General features: G+C 45.6%; 2 protein-coding genes across 3 annotated transcripts in view; one reads left to right on the forward strand and one right to left on the reverse strand.

The window, feature by feature from the left end:
• LOC135918622 (glutamate receptor ionotropic, kainate 5-like) overlaps window positions 1-10,981 on the forward strand; it is a 57,042-nt gene extending 46,061 nt beyond the window's left edge. Inside the window, exons 8-9 of one of the 2 annotated variants that reach the window (XM_070538620.1) lie at window positions 4,073-4,199; window positions 9,594-10,981. In XM_070538620.1, coding sequence (XP_070394721.1) covers window positions 4,073-4,199; window positions 9,594-9,849 — 383 coding nt within the window. In that variant the 3' untranslated portion in view covers window positions 9,850-10,981. Of the gene's footprint in view, window positions 1-4,072; window positions 4,200-4,305; window positions 4,483-9,593 lie in introns of those variants that run through there. The other variant, XM_070538621.1, reaches the window with a different exon arrangement.
• LOC135918614 (uncharacterized) overlaps window positions 1-14,810 on the reverse strand; it is an 87,030-nt gene extending 72,220 nt beyond the window's left edge. Inside the window, exon 1 of the mRNA XM_065452229.2 lies at window positions 14,683-14,810. The gene's annotated coding sequence lies outside the window, so the exon portion shown is untranslated. The remainder of the gene's footprint in view (window positions 1-14,682) is intronic.
• Between the last annotated feature and the right edge of the window lie 4,098 nt (window positions 14,811-18,908).

Here is an 18,908-nt window from a genome sequence, read left to right on the forward strand (position 1 = left end):
ACAGAGTACACCAAGAAATTACTACAAACCTAGCGTAACGCATAATAGAATAGGGAAAAAGGAGAGTTCCGCAATTACTAACAATATTCCTAATCAGGAAAGGGAGGTACACATTTGTAATACATTGCACTTCCCATGACCTGCATTTCCACACACACAAAAAAAACATGGTATAACGTAGAGTGATCTCTGAACACTGCGACGTAGAGGTTATAACGGAGGCCTGACATTTTAAAAACTTGATTAAGAATTTTTTTTCAATGACTCCATTTATTACACACGCATTCAACCTGGCACACAAGTTTTCCATAGCGTTCCCCCAATTTTCGGCAAACTTGGTACCGGTGTTATTAGCAATAATTCTACCAAGGCGCTTTCAAAGCAACCATAACGCCCCGGAGCCTTTGCGTACGTAATTTATTGCAAATGCCTCAGTTAACCCACGCACTTCGACCTTTGTCTGCACATCACCCATTACGGTTCCCCGACTTTCACCAAACATAAACAATGCCTCATTTACATCACCGAGGACACCGCGTTAAATATTGAAGGACGATTCAATATTTATTTCTGTCGATGATAATGAGGTCTGGAATGTTAAAATATCTAAAAGCACATTGTACTTAAGATGACCTGCCCCCACCCCTCCTCCCGTTATGCTTACGACATATATATTTTTTGTAACGCCGAGTTGACACGGTACATAGCGAAACGTGGCTGATAACTCGAGTTTGACGCTTCCGAAGACAGGCCTAAGAATTCTTTTTTTTGTGTGTGGAAATTGTATTGATACAAGCACATATGCCTCCGCAGATAGATTTTCTATAGGAGTCTGCAAATGTCCCTTAATTTTGAATTTGGTGTGACTTGTAGTCATGCCAGGGCAGCGGCCTGAATTTCTGGCACCTAGGTAAGTCACACTCATAATGCTACGGAGCACTTGCCTGCGTAATTTGATTTAGAGGTCACGATTAACCTACATGTTTTGGACGTTTCCTTCGTATTACACGAAATGTGCCCCTTATTTGGTCAAATATAGACATTTTGTCCAGTTAATTTTAGTTCAAGCAAGTGTAAGCTCAAGGTTTAAAGTTTCTGAAAAACCCTGATGGTCTTCAGGTCTAAAAGCAGCTCCAGGCACCTTGACTGGTACCTTGAAGACGCTCACATTTACAGCACACAATGGTCATTGCACAACTATAAAGTGGACAAAACCTAAATGATACGCTGTACTTACGATGGATATCTGTGCTAATTGTACCCTCAACAAAGGTAAAATATAACATACATTAGGTATTTATACCATAGCACAGATTTAATTGATCATTGTAATGTATTCGCTATAAAAGCACAGGTTATCGATCACATGAAATCAAATAGGTTGACTTTACAAGGAACACAATATCACAAGTAAGAGGACACAACTAAGAAGACAAATCGGGCACGAGATGAAAAGTAAAAAAAAGAAACAAGGCAAAAAACAGTGTGCAAATAGAGCGTAAATGCTCCTTCCAGTAATCAAAACGTGATAGCCATTGTTCACAGCAAAGACAGAACGTGTCGGCACAAGTGTTGGTGTGTAGCAGTCGCAACTTTCGAACATTAATTTAAAACGGACGGTAAGCTGATGTTCAACTCACGTAGTTTGTAGTTAGCCCTTAAACTAGACACCAAGCACGAGGCAGTAAGTCGCGGAAACCCATCGATGGTGCATGTTTCAGGCATGCTGTCGTAGCAAGGAATTCTTTATGACCAGCTGAAGGGTAAAATGATTGCAAAACGGGAAATTTGTACATAAAGTGCTGGACTGTTATTGTATTGTAGTAAAAAAACACTGTTTCAGTCGAGGTATGTTCGCAACACGTCGAAACATCCTCTTTTGCAAAACGAAATTTTCAGTTAGGTTCTGCTGAGCTGTCCACACTAGGCCTGCAGTAATACAGGTGCGATGCGATTAGTTCTTAACGCACCTGAAGATTTACTTTGGAGGAGAGTGTGTGCTGACGTTGTGATAGCGCTCCAGAGGCAGATGAAATATTTTTATACACCTGCTTTACGCGTGAATGCCATGTCAGGTAATCGCAAAATGTAACGCCGAGTATCTTGCGAACATTTAGCATAACATTGTTGCGAGTTTCTTACGAAACAAGGTACAGCAGTTCAGCTGCTTTTCTTTTGACACGGAATATAATAACTTTGGTTTTTAAAGCATTATTACTTATTTCGTTGAAGCTGGACCAGGTGGACAGCTTCGACAGTGCTTCATTACATATGATGGCCAGTTGTCGACATCGTGCCCATAAAAAGAATGTGGTGCTGTCGTCGGCATAGGTGATAAATTTAGTGCGTTTATTAACAATTAAGTAATCCTTGGTGCATAAAAATAAACAGAAGGGGATCGAATATGCCCCCTATGGGTACACATCTAGAAACAGGAAGAAATGACGACTATACATAAGAGCCTTGCAAATGCACATACTAGTGGCGGTTGCGTAAGAGGGACTTTAATAAACCGAAGAGCTTCCATTGAGTACCTAGCACGAACACTTTATTTGCCTGAATGTCATGACTGAGAGTGTGAAACTCCTTTGAAAAATATCAATAGCAGGCTTAGTATGAAAAAAAGCTGTTACTATACCGTGTACTATGTTTTCTTCCAATGTTAGTAAACCTGTTTCGGTTAATTATCCCTTTCGAAAGCCGAGTTGATCGTATGATATATTCACCAGGAAAGAAACATGGTATACGAATACAAATTCATTCTTCTAAGCTTTCTGAAAAAAAATAAACAGGGAAAGCCGAAACTGGTATGTAGATTTTCATGGTTTGCTTGTCAGCTCCCTTTATGTATATAGAAACCCTCGCTTTTAGTGATATATGCAATGACCTATTTAACTGTCATCATTTGCACGTTGCTTACATCGAAGACCTAGCGATTGTCAAGGCTCGCCAAAGTTCTGAATTATTCTGCTTCATCTACTGGCGCTAAGAACAAACTGTCGCTAATGCTATGATTCAATAATTTTGCAAGTGCCACGTCACAACGTTTTGTCTTGCAATCAGGACCCGTTATGTTCACAAGGTATACATTGAAATGTTTTGGTCATATTTGTGCCAGTAACATGGTGACTGCTAACCGCAACACTTTTCGGGGTGAAATGTTTCTTGTCACGACCCCAAATAGTGTTTATCTCTTTAATTGCAGCGTCACGGCATTTATTATTGATATCTGAGAAAAGTTGATAATAGATGATCTGCGTCCCGCTGAGCTCACGGTTCATTTTGTTTCGCAGTGCCTTAAGTTCGTTCAGCTCGCACCACCAGTGCAGAAATACATGATGCAACTTATTCCTTTTTTTATTGTTACGTTTATTCGTTTTTTATTAGTTTTTATCATTGCCAGGTGAGCCCGCGCACCTCACGACTTCCTTATAATTTTACACTGCTTGAACGTTTTGAACGGTAAATGGTTAGTGCAAAACCTGGAGAAAGGCTTCAAGAAATGTGCAGTCAGCTTCATTCGCGTCCGTTATTCGTGTGATACGTGAGCAATCGCATATGCTTACTCTCCACATTTGCTCAAAACAAGCTCGCTGAGTCACCTACTGCTTCTCAGGAAGACATTAAAAAGGCTCATCACGTTTATGAGCTCTTCTGGCAGCAGTAACGGCTTCGCTGTCAAAGTGCGAAACATTCGGATTAAGTAACTTTGTTAGTTGAACATTAACGCATCTCGGCGGTTTACGACAGCACCAGACCTACAGCTTCGTTTCAGACGTTGCCACTTAAATACGCGATTCTGTAATAATGCGGAGCAATTCATTGACTTGTTATTCTATTTTAGTGTAGCGTAAAAGCTGTTATATTAAACCACTGGAAATCACAGTGTGGTTATTGGCCGAAGTGCGCAATATCAGGCGGGTGCTTTAACAATGAATTGCAGAGACGCATTTCGGCATTGGTCAAGCCGTAAATGCGCCGGAAAAATTGTGCTATGTGATGCAACTTTTGATGGCATAAATTGATGCCACGTGATGCCATAAGGATACCTTGTGCTCGATCTCGCAGGCAGGCAAGTTTTGCGAGGGCGGTCCCACGGGAGAGTTCTACTGCGGAACGGAGACCATGTACACCTTGATGTTCGGGGCCTACATGAACCGAGGATTGAGTCACATCCTTCGGCAGCGGATTAAGAGAATGTAATATCTCTACACTGAGTTTCTCGACATCCTTGTAGTGTTATATCGCCGCGCGAGTGAGTAACGCTCCAAGTACTACGAGCACTTTCATACTCTTTCTTTCCAGGTTATTCTTGAACCGTGCGTATTAATGTGCAACATTTTTGTCCGTGTAAAGCCGGTGTTTATCATGTGCCTGGCATCTGGCCTCTTTCGCGAAGCAATCAGCAAACAGTATCCAGCAAGAAGAAAGAAAACGCTGTTTGGATAGTAATTGTAAATGACTTATGCCCGAATTAAATTAAAGGTTTCACGCACCAAACGAAAGTGCTCAAGAGTGTGACATCACTGTGCCTTTTGAGATGTTGCTTTTGATGAAATGCCGGGCACCCCTAATCGAGTCGACGTCGCACTCATTCCGCTCCAGTGTGGTTCCGCCCTGCTCCTGTTGCTCTATGAATACTCTGCGCATACTATGACTGTGCAAGCGAATAACGAATCTGTGTACCTACACCTGTTTGCGTTACACGACGTTCTAACGTTGACTTAAAATTTATTTTGTTAACTTTCTTCTGTTGAATGATCGTCACTAACCCGTGATCGTCAATAACCGAGTGCGCGACGGGCAGGAATATTTTTCTACCAGTGCTACTACCACTTCTGCTCAGCCAGCGAGGCCTACCTGAACCGTGAACACCGAACGGAGATACCCTCCCGCATTTTCCGGCCTCCACGGTGATGACGTGGAACATTAGCTCAATGAATATAATGAATAGAATTTATTGATCGGAAAGACAGAGAGGTCGACCTGAGCTAGTGCACTCTAGTCTGCTACTCTGCACTGGGGAAGAGGGAAGGGGAGTGAAAGTATTGGGATGGATGATGATGATAAGAGAAGTGGTGAGTGCTTATGTACATGAGACAGTTGCCTCGCTGGAGCCGCTAGTCGAGCTTGGTGTCCTGCAGGAACTTTAACAATACTTTTGTTGCACGCACTAAAATTGCAGTGTCAGTCCATGGGCCGAGGATAGCTTCCTCCGACAGTAGTTGTCTGCCAACGCTGGCTAGGAAACTGTCTAACGTCCTTCACTCCAGCATATATGCTGGGCAGTCGCACAGTACGTGTTGCAGTGTTTCGGGCATTTGGCAGTGTACGCAATCAGGGTTGTTCGATTGGCCGATGAGGTGTGCGTAGCGACGGGTGAAAGCAACGCCGAGCCGAATCCTGTGTAGCAATGATGTTTTGCTCCGTGTAAGCTTCGGGGGCAAACAGAATTTACCGTCTGGGTCAGTCGTATGTAGACGTCTGTGAATATTATCAGAGTGGGCTCTGTAACCCTTTGTAAGGTCCTGCATGAGTGCCTTGATCATAGAGTTGGTGTCAGGTCGCGAGTAGGCAATCCGTACTTCATCAGAGGAAGAGGAGGCCGATCTTGCCTCACTGTCAGCGAGTTCATTACCAAAGACACCACAATGGCTAGGCATCCATTGAAAGGTGATCGCGTGGCCACTTAACTCGGCACTGTGATAAAGTTCGACGATTTCCAGCACGAGCAGATAGTATGGTCCTTTCTTTAAGAAGTATTTTAGCGCCTGTAGTGCTGATTTGGCATCGCACAATATCGTCCATTTATGGGGTGTCTGCGTTCTCATAAAACGGACAGCCTCTCGTATTCCCGCAAGTTCTGCAGCCGGAGATGTTGATTTGTTGTCTAATCGGAATCGTTGAGTAATTCCAAGTTTTGGGATGACAAATGCGGCCGTTGTGGCAGATGGCGTGACCGAACCATCGGTATATACTTGTACAGTCCCACTATATGATGTAAATATATGGGACAGGGTGAGCTGCTTCAAGCCAATGGAGGAAACGTGAGATTTCTTCCGAATTCCGGGTATCTGAAGCCTCACTAGTGGTCTTGGCAATGTCCATGGAGGTGTCACGGGGTGTCGGTGGCCTGGAATCTTGCAGGTACAATGCTTGCGTGACATGCAATAGCTTTAGAAAAAGCACAGTCAAGGCTGGTGCTTGGAAGTGTTGACAGTGGATGGTGTGAGTGTCTGGTTAGCAGGCGAAGATAGGTTCGCACAGGTTCACAAGACCTGTATATGTCGATAAGACAAGCCCATGCTTCCGCTATTGTGCGCTTAGTTGACGTGCAGCGTGGCAAGCCAAGACATATTCGTAGTGCTTGTGCCTGAAAGCTCTCCAGCGTGCGTATACAAGATGGCCCCATGTTAGATAACACAGGCATGCTGTAGCGTATGTAGCCCACAAAAAGTGCCTGGTACAAAAGCTCAAGCGCTATAACTGAGCAAGTGAGGTCCACCATTGGGACGACAGGCACATACTACGGTATGTCGCTTTTTACCTCACCGAAGTTGTCGAGAGGTGGTCGTTTAACAACGAAAGTGACTTTTAGGACTGGTCAACATTCACCCAGCATGTTTGCCAGATATTCGGCATGCCCTCTCGACGCTCCGAAGTCGCGAAACAGAAGCTTCTAACGCGCATACAAGAATCGGGCGAGTCCTACACATCCTACGCTGGAGGACGTCCTCGCTCGCTGCTGCCGCGCACAGAGTGACATGGCGTAATCTGAACGCGTTCGCCATATACTGAAGGGGAACAATTCAGTCTCCTTCAATGCTCTCGTCATTCGGAGCCCGAACACCGTTCATTATATTATCACAGCATGCCAATGTTTCGACACGGCCCAGTCTATTCATCACTTGCGACACTGGTTTCAACGGTGACGCCGAGTTGCGAACCCTGATACGTACTTTAATCAGCGAGGTACTTCAGGGACATCTTTCTGGACCTGCGATATTTGCAACTGTCCGCCCCACTCCTGCTGGATTGCGTGGCACCATCAAAGACGAACTGGCGTCGCTGAGAAGCTCCAAGCTTGACAAGTCCGCAATACCATTTCGTACGTCCAGTTATGCGGACATTGCCACCCGGCCTATACCTCAACTATTCATTCTCCATTTGCAGAAGCTCAGTGTGACACCCTGGCTTCGACGGCAGCCAATACTCCTGCACAACACTACCACTATTCGTGGCGCACGTCTCACCCTGTTTGTTTCCACTGCGGCATTCACGGCCATATATCGCGCTGCCCGCTGTCGCCAAACGCACATGCTCCACCTTCGGTCTGCAAGTCACCATCTAGCCAAATGTCCAAGCACACGTCCAGTGGCCCGGCACATTCTGTTGCCTCAGTTGACTTTCCTCCGTCTACTGACCCCGTCTCGCTCTAACGTGCAGATCCACACTTGCGTACGCTGATCGACCGACTCACTGGTTTACCACCACCCCCAAAGAGTCCCTTGAAACAATAACTTTTATGTTCTAATCTTCAAGGTGGAGATATATTTCGAATGATTTACCATCCTTCCGGTAACCGATGAGTCCCAGTCATACCTCGCTTACTTCGACTCCGAGTTTTAAAAGCATTTCACGACGATGCGGCGGCTGGCCACTCGGGCTTTCATAAGACCTGCGACCGCTTTAGAACATGCTGCTTCTGGTCGGGCCTTTCTACCTCTGTGCCAAATGCGTTGACTCCTGCGCGTCATGCCAACACAGAAAGTGCTCGGCATCCCTCTGCAGGCTCTACTATGCCCGTCTACCCCCTTCGAATTAGTAGGCCTAGACTTATACGAACCCCTACCACTCTCGTCCTCTGGTGACCGCCGGATCCTTACCGCAGTGGACCCTCTAACGAGCTACGCTGGGACAGCAGCTCTTCGCTCTAGTACTGCCTCCAACGTTAGCGAGTTTTTTGCGCACGGTATCGTACTGCGCCACGGTGCACCTCGTGTCCTCCTAACTGACCGTGGCAAGCCGTTCTTTTCGCGTGTGCTTTGTGAAGTCCTCGAAGCCTCTGACACCGCCCGTAAGACGACATCAGCGTACCACTCGTAAACAAACGATCTTGCAGGGTGACCCGACCACACAAACGGGGACAGCGTTTTACCTTTCGCGACGTTTGCTTATAACACTGCCGTCCAATGCACAATTAATTACAGTCCCTTCTTCCTCGTGTACGGTCGTGCACCGTCTTTCGTCTTGGACAATACATTCCTCTCAGCACCTGCTGCTCCAGTGGCATACCTTCCAGAAGGATTTGCTGCTCGCATCGCCCGATGCTGCGAAATTGCCCGCGCCAACAACGCTACCATTCAGGACAAAAGGAAAGCTCGTCATTGGGCGACGCGTCGCGTTACTTCGTTCCGCCCAGGTGACGAAGTTCTTTTGCGGACACCTGTTCGCGCACCGAGACTCTGTGAAAAATTCCTTCATAGATGTATTAGTCCATGCACAGTGTTGCAAGGAACTTCGGCGTTAACTATCGCGGCACTCCTGTCAGCAGAGCTACTGACCGCCACCGCAGCACTACAGAAATCGTTGACGCCTCTCGCCTGAAACCATACATTCGCCGTACTTACCCTTTCTAGTTGCGTTATTGCTGACCGCTTTCGTGAAGGAGGATCATTTAGTGTGAGCGCTACATCTGCGTATACGCATACGACTCATGCATACATACATACGACTCATCATCATCTTTTGTCTCGGGTGGTGCTTCGGCTCTGTGTCGGGCTGCTGCTCTGAAATAAAAGCATCGCATCGGTGGATGTCTCACAATATATTGTTTGCGTGAAGTGTAGCAATTTAGGTTTAAAGATTTTGACAGACGCAAAAATAGCACTACCTTGCGGTTTAAAAAAAATCATTCTTTATTCTCGGAACCCAGCTACTATTGATTTCCGGATGGGTGCTGGGCATCTTTCATGAAGTGAAGAGCTAACACACAGGCTTTCGAAAAATGTACGTGTTTCAGTGTGAATGCAAACTAAAAAAAGATTGTCGATGAAATTTGAGATTGTCCTCCTGCTATCGAATGATGGGAATGTTATAGACCACATGCGTTTATATTGAGCTCATGACAGGGAAGTGCTAACGGGTGCATAGCGTAAAAAATAAAGATAGGTGATGTATGGTAAAATTTATTTATTTGAAGGGTGCAAGAAAGGGGCGCACAGACATAGACGTCTGCAAAAGATTACTGTCTGAAAAGTCACTCTCTTGCTCCGTTATGTTTATTTTCCTGCTTTCCAGTGACTGCGCGGCTACCCTTGCTCCACAGGAAGCTTTCGGCAGGCATCTTACAGTGTGCAGCAGGCGCAATTATTGTATACCGCAAGCTAAACATTCAGCATCATGAGTTATCACAATAGTGCAATACTGACCCACAGCTGTACGCTTTTAATTTGCATTGTTGCACCACGTACAACGCACGCACAAGGCTGACAGGAACACGGAAATTGAAAGCCACTTGTTTATTTGATTGTTAGCCCCGCTTGCAATCAAGACAGAAAGTTAGTGACTTTCTTTCATGTCTTTTATTGCAGCGTAGCGGCTTTACGAGAGAGCGGAATCGCGGAGTTCAAGTATTTAGGTGCTATGCTTCCGATGGAGCGTTGCAGCATCAAGGAGGAAGAAGAGCAGCTGAAACTGCAAGACTTGGTCTCCGTGTTCTATTTGTACGCTGGCATCATCACCGCCTGTATGCTCGTCTTTGTGGCCGAGATTGTTATTGGTCGCGCTAACCATGGCGTACGCTACAAACGGCGTGTGCGTAAACTCAAGCTTAGGGACTCGCCGTAGAAGTTCAGTTCTTTTATTCACCTTTATTGTCCAATCGAGACTGCATGAGACATCTATGCATTTAAGGATTACTGGCAGGAAATTAGTGCCTTGTTCCGATTGCTTTGTTCCACAGCTGTCGAACCAGCATAATTATACACGAAGAACACTCATTTCCCCCAGAATGCAACAAACAGATGATTAATTACGTTACCCTTTAATGCGATAAATTCGAAGCGTGCGTCAAGAAACACACAGACACACACGCACACACGCACACACGATGAGACAAGAGGGAAGACTGTGTCGCTCTGCGTTTCCAAGGAAAACTAACGATTGGAAGGAAACATTTGTAATATTTAGATGACGTGGTCATTGCGTGCCCTAAAGCCACTGCTGTGGGCTGATTAGCAGGCTCTTAGTAATAGCACGCTATTTTAACCGGATGGGAGCATTAACCGGTCAGCTGTCGAGATAAGCAAAAGTGGTTGATAGCATTGGTGAAAAAAAAGGTAAGAAAAATGCTGATAAGTACCGGATCCCTTACAGGCATAGTTAACTACACAAGTTGGATATAGAGGTTTCAAAGAAGAGATTAACTATTAGGAAGACAGAGAAATCGCTGCACTGATAAATATCTATAGAATCCTCAATTTATTCAGCTACCTCGCCCCATTAAAAAGCGGGTCACAAAATTTTTTGTGTCGGTACCCCTGTAAAGCGGTAGGCTGGTAAAGTATTACCGAGAACTCTGACCATTTCACTTTGACGTAAAGCACCGGCCGTAGAAGCATACGCAGAGCAAAGGTTCGATAATACACGGCGTTATGAAATGCACGTTACACTAAAGGATTGTTACATCCCGGGCAGTTGCAATAGTTACGTTATGGTGGATAGTGCACGCTGGTTTTTCGCGTACTAGGAATTTTGTGTTGCGGAACGAGTGACTAGGTAGACCTAGGAGGCTTGACAGGCATCAGTACTGTGTTGGTCCGGTTTCCAGGTAAGGTTTTAATTAGGAAGTGTCGTCCCATGCTCGGGGTTAGCGTACTGAGTTAAGATGCGCGCAGGCCGAACATGCGTGGATGAAATGCTGTTGCTGCCGCCGTTATACAAGAGCATAATAAAGCACGTTATTTCATGTCCTGTTGTATGTGCAGCACATTTCCTCGACATGAAGCATTGCTTCAAGCCAGTGGCGTCACTAGGGGGAGAGGGCGTGTAATTACTGTGAAGCCGCATGTGCAATTACTGCACACACGTGGTTCAAAGCTGTATTATTTCTTTTCGGCGCATACTTCCTCACGCTCAATGCCAGTTTGCCAGCGCTTACGAAGCGCCTGTATTCCCGCAGAAAGGAATTCCTTCGAGAGTGTGCGTGACCATTCGTGCACAGTGTGGGGTACCTAGCTACTCATCGGCACGAAACTTCTTGTCGCCCAGAGCTTCTTTCAGTTGTTCGAACATATGGAAGCCACTCGGGAAAAGGTCTGGTGAGTATAATGAATACGCAAGACATCCAAATTGCAAGACTGTTATTGTCGCAACTGTTGCATGAGCCGTGTGGGTCTGTGCATTGTCATGTCGCAACAGAACATCTGCAGAGAGCAATCCACGGCGTTTCCATTTGATTTAGGCCAACGATGATTCTTTAAGAGGTCAGAGTATGCTTCACTAGTAATAGGGGTCCCTCGCGACGCGTAGCGCACTAAGATGACGCCTTTTTTGCACCAAAAGAGGGTCACTAACGCTCCCTACTGATGGCTGTGTTCGGAATTTCTTTTTTCTCTCAATGATGAGGAATTGACCCATTCCAAGACAGAAGTCCACAAATAGACGGAACACCAGCACTGCAAACATCACAACAGAAGTTCAAATATAACACAACTTGAACGCAAAAATGTTAAGATCAGTCAAGTTAGGCATGCATCCAAAGAGAAGGAAAGGGTAGGGAGGTGAACGAGACAAATGTGCTTTTTATTGTTGGGAAGGCGACAACAGGGAGAGAGGAAGCATTGCGTACACGAAGAGTAGGATTTGCAGCGTACTATTCTCGATCTGCAAATCATATTGACCGCAAAAGAGACGGGGACATAGGAAGAAAACACATAAACAGCACAGGCGGTAACTTTCAACTGATTTATTCATAGCAGCCAGTGGGCATATATAGGCAAAAGGAACATGCGCAGATCGCGGCAAACAAGAATGCACATCAGCTTATCGTGGCAACAAATTATCAAAGAAATCTATTTCCGCTTGAAACAACCTAACGGAGGTATCGCTAACACAATCTTCGCCTTTCTCATTTATATGGTAAGCCTCCATCAGTTCACGTGCAGTCTCGTCATGGCTTCTGCCCAGAATATTTATCTCCTCAAAAAGAGGTGCACAGCGACAGGCATTGCAGTGCGCAGGTAAGTGCGCCAACAAGCCCAAAAGAAGGCAAGTCCTAAAGAAGTGCAGTTAGAGCCTGAATAGGGCCTTCGGCACCATTGACGGATGTGGCCAGGGTGCACGAATTTCTTTTTTTCGGAAAGTGTTCTATAGTTCAGTTGGCTTAGCGTGATCCGTTTAAAATGATGCCCTGGACGTCATATTGAAGGCATGTCCACTGTATGTGTTCAATAGTCGTTTTTGTTTCTTAAGACCTGCAAATGTCGTACGTAGATGACCATGCTAGATGCATGGCCATTATATCTGGCGGCTATTTCCGAACAGCGTACCCAAACGCTTTCGTGCAGCTTTGACCCTTGGTAATGGGCGCGGCATTTCACGCCGCACACTAACTCAGTGAGCACCGACTAAACCAGGGAATTCTGTAGCGGACGAGGACAGCATTGTATTTTTCTTAACAAAGAACTTAGTTTTGAGACGATGACAGTGTATGTTATGAAAAGCTGCTATCACACTACACGAATTTAGAGACGGACGAGTCGCTGAAGCACAATAGTTTTTTTTATGTACGTCGGGGACATTAGCGCACAATCGTGTGAGCTTATATGCGACACAGAAAAATGCCCTAATGAAAGAGAGGCTGCGTCAGCACAAAACACGTTCCCACTAAAGAAACTGCTAACAACGAAAATACGTTCCACTGCTTCACAAGACACTTTCTGCCCATCGACAGCACCACATTACAAATCAGCATCGTTTTCAGCGACGAAAATCGCAGAGGGTCGGCATTGTATTCACAAGTTGATGAAAATAAATGCAAGGTGTTGTCGCCCAATTCAACGCCTCTCATCGGCAACTGATGACGTTGCATGTGGTTCTTTGCATGGTAGTAGTAAATATATGGGATCATGTGGAGCTATTCATCGCTCAACTTAAGCCGCTTCTATGGCCTGGCTGGCCGTTCCAACGCAATCATGGTAACACCTGTGATCTGTAGGTGACAAACGCTGATTTGTCATTAGGCTCTCATTGTACACCCAACTGGAAAGCAGGTTCATTAAATCGCCACCGAAGAACTTCGTACAGATGGTTCACCAGCGCAGTTGAAACGTGCGGCCCCGGTATTTAACACTGGGTTAATGCGAACGATTCATTCAACGGTGGCTTGGTAGGCTGCCGGATCCTCGGTACACGATTGCTGATTGCCCTCGGCTGTACAAGCCTGTTCTTGTGCCTAGGCCGCGTCATCGGCACGGCGTAGACGAGCTCGTTCCCGGTTCTGCTCGCGGCGTTGCAGTTCGAAAGCTGCCTGCTCCTCGGAAGTACGTGTGACGTGTGGCCTGCCCATTTCGGAGCCGGAGAAAAACTGCTACGCGCGCGCTCGGCTGAAACGGAGAGCAACGACGTCACTGCTGGCGCAGCCAATAGCGCGCCTCTCTTTCTCTTTCGTTTTTCGCGCCTGCGCATGGCGTTGCAGCGGAGGAGTTTTCGGCGTACAGGCGACAGACGGACGGACGAATCGGCTAGACATAAACAGCTTCACTGTAACATTTACCCTCAAAAGCTTTCTCTTCGACTATGACTGGCTCCATATTGGTAGGCAACAGGGCCCACATTTGAAACATTTTCGCTCGTAAGTTTTTTTTGTGATTGGGTAGTCGCCATCACAACTGATATCGTAATGCAGCCGACGCGATGGTGCGCTACATGCAAAGAGGTGGCCACAACACAGGCACTCAGCCAGGCCATGCTCGGAGAATGCCTTCTACTCGCACTCAAGAGAAATGCGTGGGAGCAAAGCCTGTTTCCAGTCGTTCAGAAGACAGAATTTTCGAGTTGGCTTTTGAGCTCCTCGGCGTTATCTTTTGCACGTTCTGCTGGCGCAAGCAACACGCTCCAGTGTTATCACTCTTGGCAATCGTTCGTTGCGTCATCGACAAGCCTGAGTACCGAAAGAAGATATATGTTTCGGGGCCATAGAAAGGCGTCACAAACTTATCTCACTAAGATTCAGTACACGCCAAACTAACTGTCACCACGGCCGGCTTGCTCTTTTACTAACTGCGTCACAACCCCAGGCGCGGCGTGCGTGCCTCAAAAGCACCCCAAAAAGTAACGAAATTAGTTACAATAATGTTGTCGATCAGAGAAATCACCAAAACTTGTCCTGGTAAGATTCTGTACACGCGAAACTACGTCACACGGCCGAGGTGCTTTTCGATAACTGCGTCATAAAGCCGGGTGCGGCGAGAGTGCCCCAAAAGTACCGAGATAAGCAATAATATTGTTAGGGCTCACAGAAAGAGTCGCAAGCATCTTCCAGGACGAGTCACTAACTCAAATGAACTACGTCAGGACGGCCGAACTGCTTTCGCTAACTGCGTCGCAAGTCTCGCTTCCGTGCAGTAAAAGCCCAAAGTGCTTGAAATGTGTCGCAGACTGTCAAACAAAATTTCTCACTTTGCCGTAGTCCAATTGTGCAGTGGTGCCGTGTTGAACTGCAGAAGGAATGTACGCCAGGAGCCCAACAAACACGCTACATTCAAAAGAGACGGGTGGCCGAACAGGCGAACTTCGCATGCGCAACCGGCCTCGTTGGCTTCGTTGGCCTGTCTGGCGCATGTCGCATGCATCTGTCGCCCCTGGCGTGCCGTGAGCTTGTTGTTAGGTAACGTAAGTAAAATAGGTCACAAAGTATAAGTTCATTTATACCCAAACATTTTAGTCTTAGCGTAAAATAATAATAAAAAAAATAAAACATCATAAGTTCATTTCGCATTCTTTTTTTTTCCTCTGCTGGCGTCAACTAGCGGATGGGATTAACACTAGGCTTGACGTGTTTCCTGTTGCCAGTTTTTGCCGAGTGTCCCCTCTTGTTGAATTTCTTTCTCTATGACGATATCATAAGAAGCCAACGAACAGTGGTAGCAAGGACAACATAGAGGAAATTACTTGTACTTACTAAATGAAGTAAAGAAATGATAAATAATGAAAATGAAAGTGGATGGCAAAAGAACTTGCCGAAGGTGGGGAATGTTCCCACGTCTTCGCATTACGCGTGCCATGCTCTATCAATTGAGCTACCACGGAGCCGTTTTCCTGTGCACATTGTGGGTAAGTTTCCTACTAGAACCCTGGGAGTGTTAGCCAGCGTCACCACTCACAAACCTTGGCGGCGGATGTGGAACATCGTTTCCGCCGCAGGCGTCACGAGTACGTGATCTTTCTGGGTGAAGACAACTGCTAAATAAACCCACGCATGCTACCTGAAGGCATCAATGTCGCCGGATTCGAGACCCTCGTTATCTAATAAAGGAGAAGAAAAGGGGTTAACCGAGGGGCTCGGTTTTTATTAAACATACCATAAGAAGCCAACAAACACTGACACCAAGGACAACATAGGGCAAATTACTTGTACTTACTAAATGACTTAAAGAAATGATAAAAAAATGAAAATGAAAATGGATGGCAAAACAACTTTCCGCAGGTGGGGAACGATCCCACAACCTTCTCATTACGTGTGCGATGCTCTGCCAATTGAACTACCGCGGAGTTATGATATGATACTTATCATATGACTTCTTATGATATTACTAATAAAAATTGGGCCCCTCGGTTAACCCTCTTCTCTTTTATTACATAACGAGGGTCTAGAATCCGGCAACATTGATGCCTTCCGGTAGCATGTGTGGGTTTATTGACCGGTTACCTTCATCCAAAAAAGATCACGGTCTCGTGACGCCTGTGACAGAAAGGATGTTCTACGCCCGTCGCCAAGGTCTGTGAGTGGTGGCGCTGGCTAACACTCCCAGGGTTCTACTAAGGAAACAAATATCCAAGAAAGTGGATGGGAAAACGGCGCCGCGGTAGCTCAACTGATAGGGGATCGCACACGTAATGCGAATGTTGTGGGATCGTTCTCCATCTGCGGAAAGTTAATTTTTTCATCCACTTTCATTTCCATTAATTCATCGTTTCTTTATTTCATTTATTAAGCACAAGTAATTTCCCCTATGTTGTCCTTGGTGTCAGTGTTTGTTAGCTTCTTATGATATGACTAATTTTAGAAGTGTCCGACGAAGTACACTGACGTTTCACTTACCTTTTTTTGAGCAAACGCTGTTTTATGCAATGAAACGAAAAGTGACTCGAACACCTCACGCATTCCATCGGACACTTTGAAGTTTGATATCTGTAAATTAGTGCAGTCCGGAGAATTCGTCCTAAGTGAATACGCTTTGCGATCTCTCTAGCTACAACGCGTAGATGAAATTGTGTGTTGTGAAATAATTAAATTAAGAGTAAATTTACGTAATCATATTAATTATTTAAGTAGTTTGATTTCTCGTAAAAGTGATGGCTACCTGATTGAGCAATTAGCTAGCACGGTTAGAATTTCGCTATCTGCCACAGGCAATTTTCAATTACTTGGTTCAACTAAAAAAAAAACACCCTGTACAACAGGCCGCCATGTTCATCGAAGCGTCAAAAAGTATTCCTAAGTACTTGAGTGACGCTACTAGCGGGATGAGCCCTTGCTGATACCAAAGGGTAATAGAAGCCGGATGTCATTGAGGGTAAACAAAAACGAAGGATTTACTGACATTCAGCGTAAACGAAAGATCATCCAGCCGGTTTTCCAATCCGGTCTGATAAGATTGTAGAGCACTATATTTTTGCCATTATGTTACGTTCAGTATTTTAGACCCAAAAGCTGCTTGACAGGCGGCTACGCAGCTGATGGGTTTCGACAGAATTATCAACCCTTTTGATGGCGCGAGCATCTTATAAACACCGCAGCAAAGAAGACACCTCGCCACCGCCAATGGTCGAAAATTTTTTGCTGTATGCTAAATCATTCGCGGTCAAAAAACTGTAGCCATGGTATCTTTTTTTTTATTGTCACACCTAAACTAATTTATGGTTTCACTTCTTGAAATGCACTTCTCTTTTAAATGTTTTAATCGTCTACTCATCTAGTCTGATATGTAAATTACGTCCGATTCTCTCGTTAACAGTTATTTTTTCGTATTGTTCAATTCCTGTATTCATCAGATGGCCCGACGTTTGGCGCACATCACTGTAGGTACCTACCACGCTTGAGGCTCATCATCATTATCCTCTACGCTGCTCTGAACATCAAGTTGCACTTCACACTGGGAAGGCGTAAGTGTACGTCGGAGCCACAAGCAACCATTTTTTTCTAGCGGTCCAGCGAAACGAGTAACGGGTCATGGCACAGTCTTTCGAAGGCGCGTGAGGGCAGGCGTTCGCGGTAGAGAATTTACCACAGCAGACACACCGTGACTGTCAGCCTACTCCCCAAGAATAGAGTACTGTGCGAGGTTTGATTACGTTCGTCGAGGAGCAGAGCAAGGAACTCATCGATGACACGGATGACAGTGGTTGCGTCCTCTCTTTCTGTCTGCGTTGCTTCTTTGTGCTGCTACATGATAAAACAAGCGCTTCAGTCCTTGGGACCCACAAGTGGTGGTCTTCCAGTCGGCTCCGCTTGGTCTCGGCGTCTTGTTCAACGGATGCTGCTAGTGGAAGTTATAAATATCTATGGCACGCGGTACTGCGTCAACAAGACGTAATCGATAAGTAAATTAGTGGAGACACGCCACCAGGCGATTCGATCGCTCCTGTAGCATCATACAGTGCGCAGCTTCAGTCAAATTGTGAATTTCAAGATTGAAGCACGGTTTTCAGTGCAACGCCATTCCTGGAACTCTCAAATGCCTACTACATTTGCCCTCTGGGTGAGGTGACAGTGGGTGAGGCAGGCCGTGAAAAGCGGTGACGCAGGGTGCGGTACTTTTGCATTCGGCTCCGGAAGTGATTTGGCTCAGTTCGGAAAAGTAGTGTATTTCTTAGCAGTTCCACACCGTCTTGAAATTTAGGAATATCTACGAGTGCCGCCTCGACAAACGCGACATTTGTGTCACCTTAAGTTCTGCACACTTTCTTCTTTTGCTCTATGTAAGCGTCACTATTGGCAAGCACCGTCACGTAGCACAAGGCTATAAAAGGCCCGTTAGCAAGTTGGGTGCATCAGTATCTTCGGAAAGGAAGGTTTAAAAAGAGTTGTGGGGGTTTAACGTTGCAGACATGCTCAGCGGCCTATTATGGTTCCCGGAGGGTTTTGGACCAATTCTTACTACCTGGAGTTCATTAATGTTCACCCGAAGCACGGTGCAGTGGCGTTTATGCATTCCGCGTGTATCAGAATGCGGCTGCCATCGACGGAAATTGAACCCTTGACTTCGTGTTTGGCGGCGAAATGCTCCAGCTACTGGGTCATTGCAGCAGTTGTTTAACCAATATTGCCTCAAGTTTCGCACGTGGAGAAAAAAAATGGCTGACAGGAAGCCATTGCTGTTTTCATTTCTAAGGTTGCATCTCTGCTTGTCAATATTTATAATATTGAGAACATGACAAAGGTTCGTATTTTTTTTTCTTTGAGAGCCGTACTGCCCAGAACACTAAAAGAAAGAAAAAAAAAAGGTAAAGACTACCATGTCCGGGTATCGTACAGAACAGATAACACGATTTACAGCAGTGTCTGCGCTGCACGTAATATCTAAGCTGCGAATTGAATAAAGAAAACTTCGTATTTGCGGCTTTATTTTTTCCCCAACACAATTAACTATGGGAAAATATTTTCCTGTTGATATTTTCCTGCA

The sequence above is a fragment of the Dermacentor albipictus genome, chromosome 5 (genome assembly GCF_038994185.2).
Source record: "Dermacentor albipictus isolate Rhodes 1998 colony chromosome 5, USDA_Dalb.pri_finalv2, whole genome shotgun sequence".
NCBI classification, from domain to species: domain Eukaryota; kingdom Metazoa; phylum Arthropoda; class Arachnida; order Ixodida; family Ixodidae; genus Dermacentor; species Dermacentor albipictus.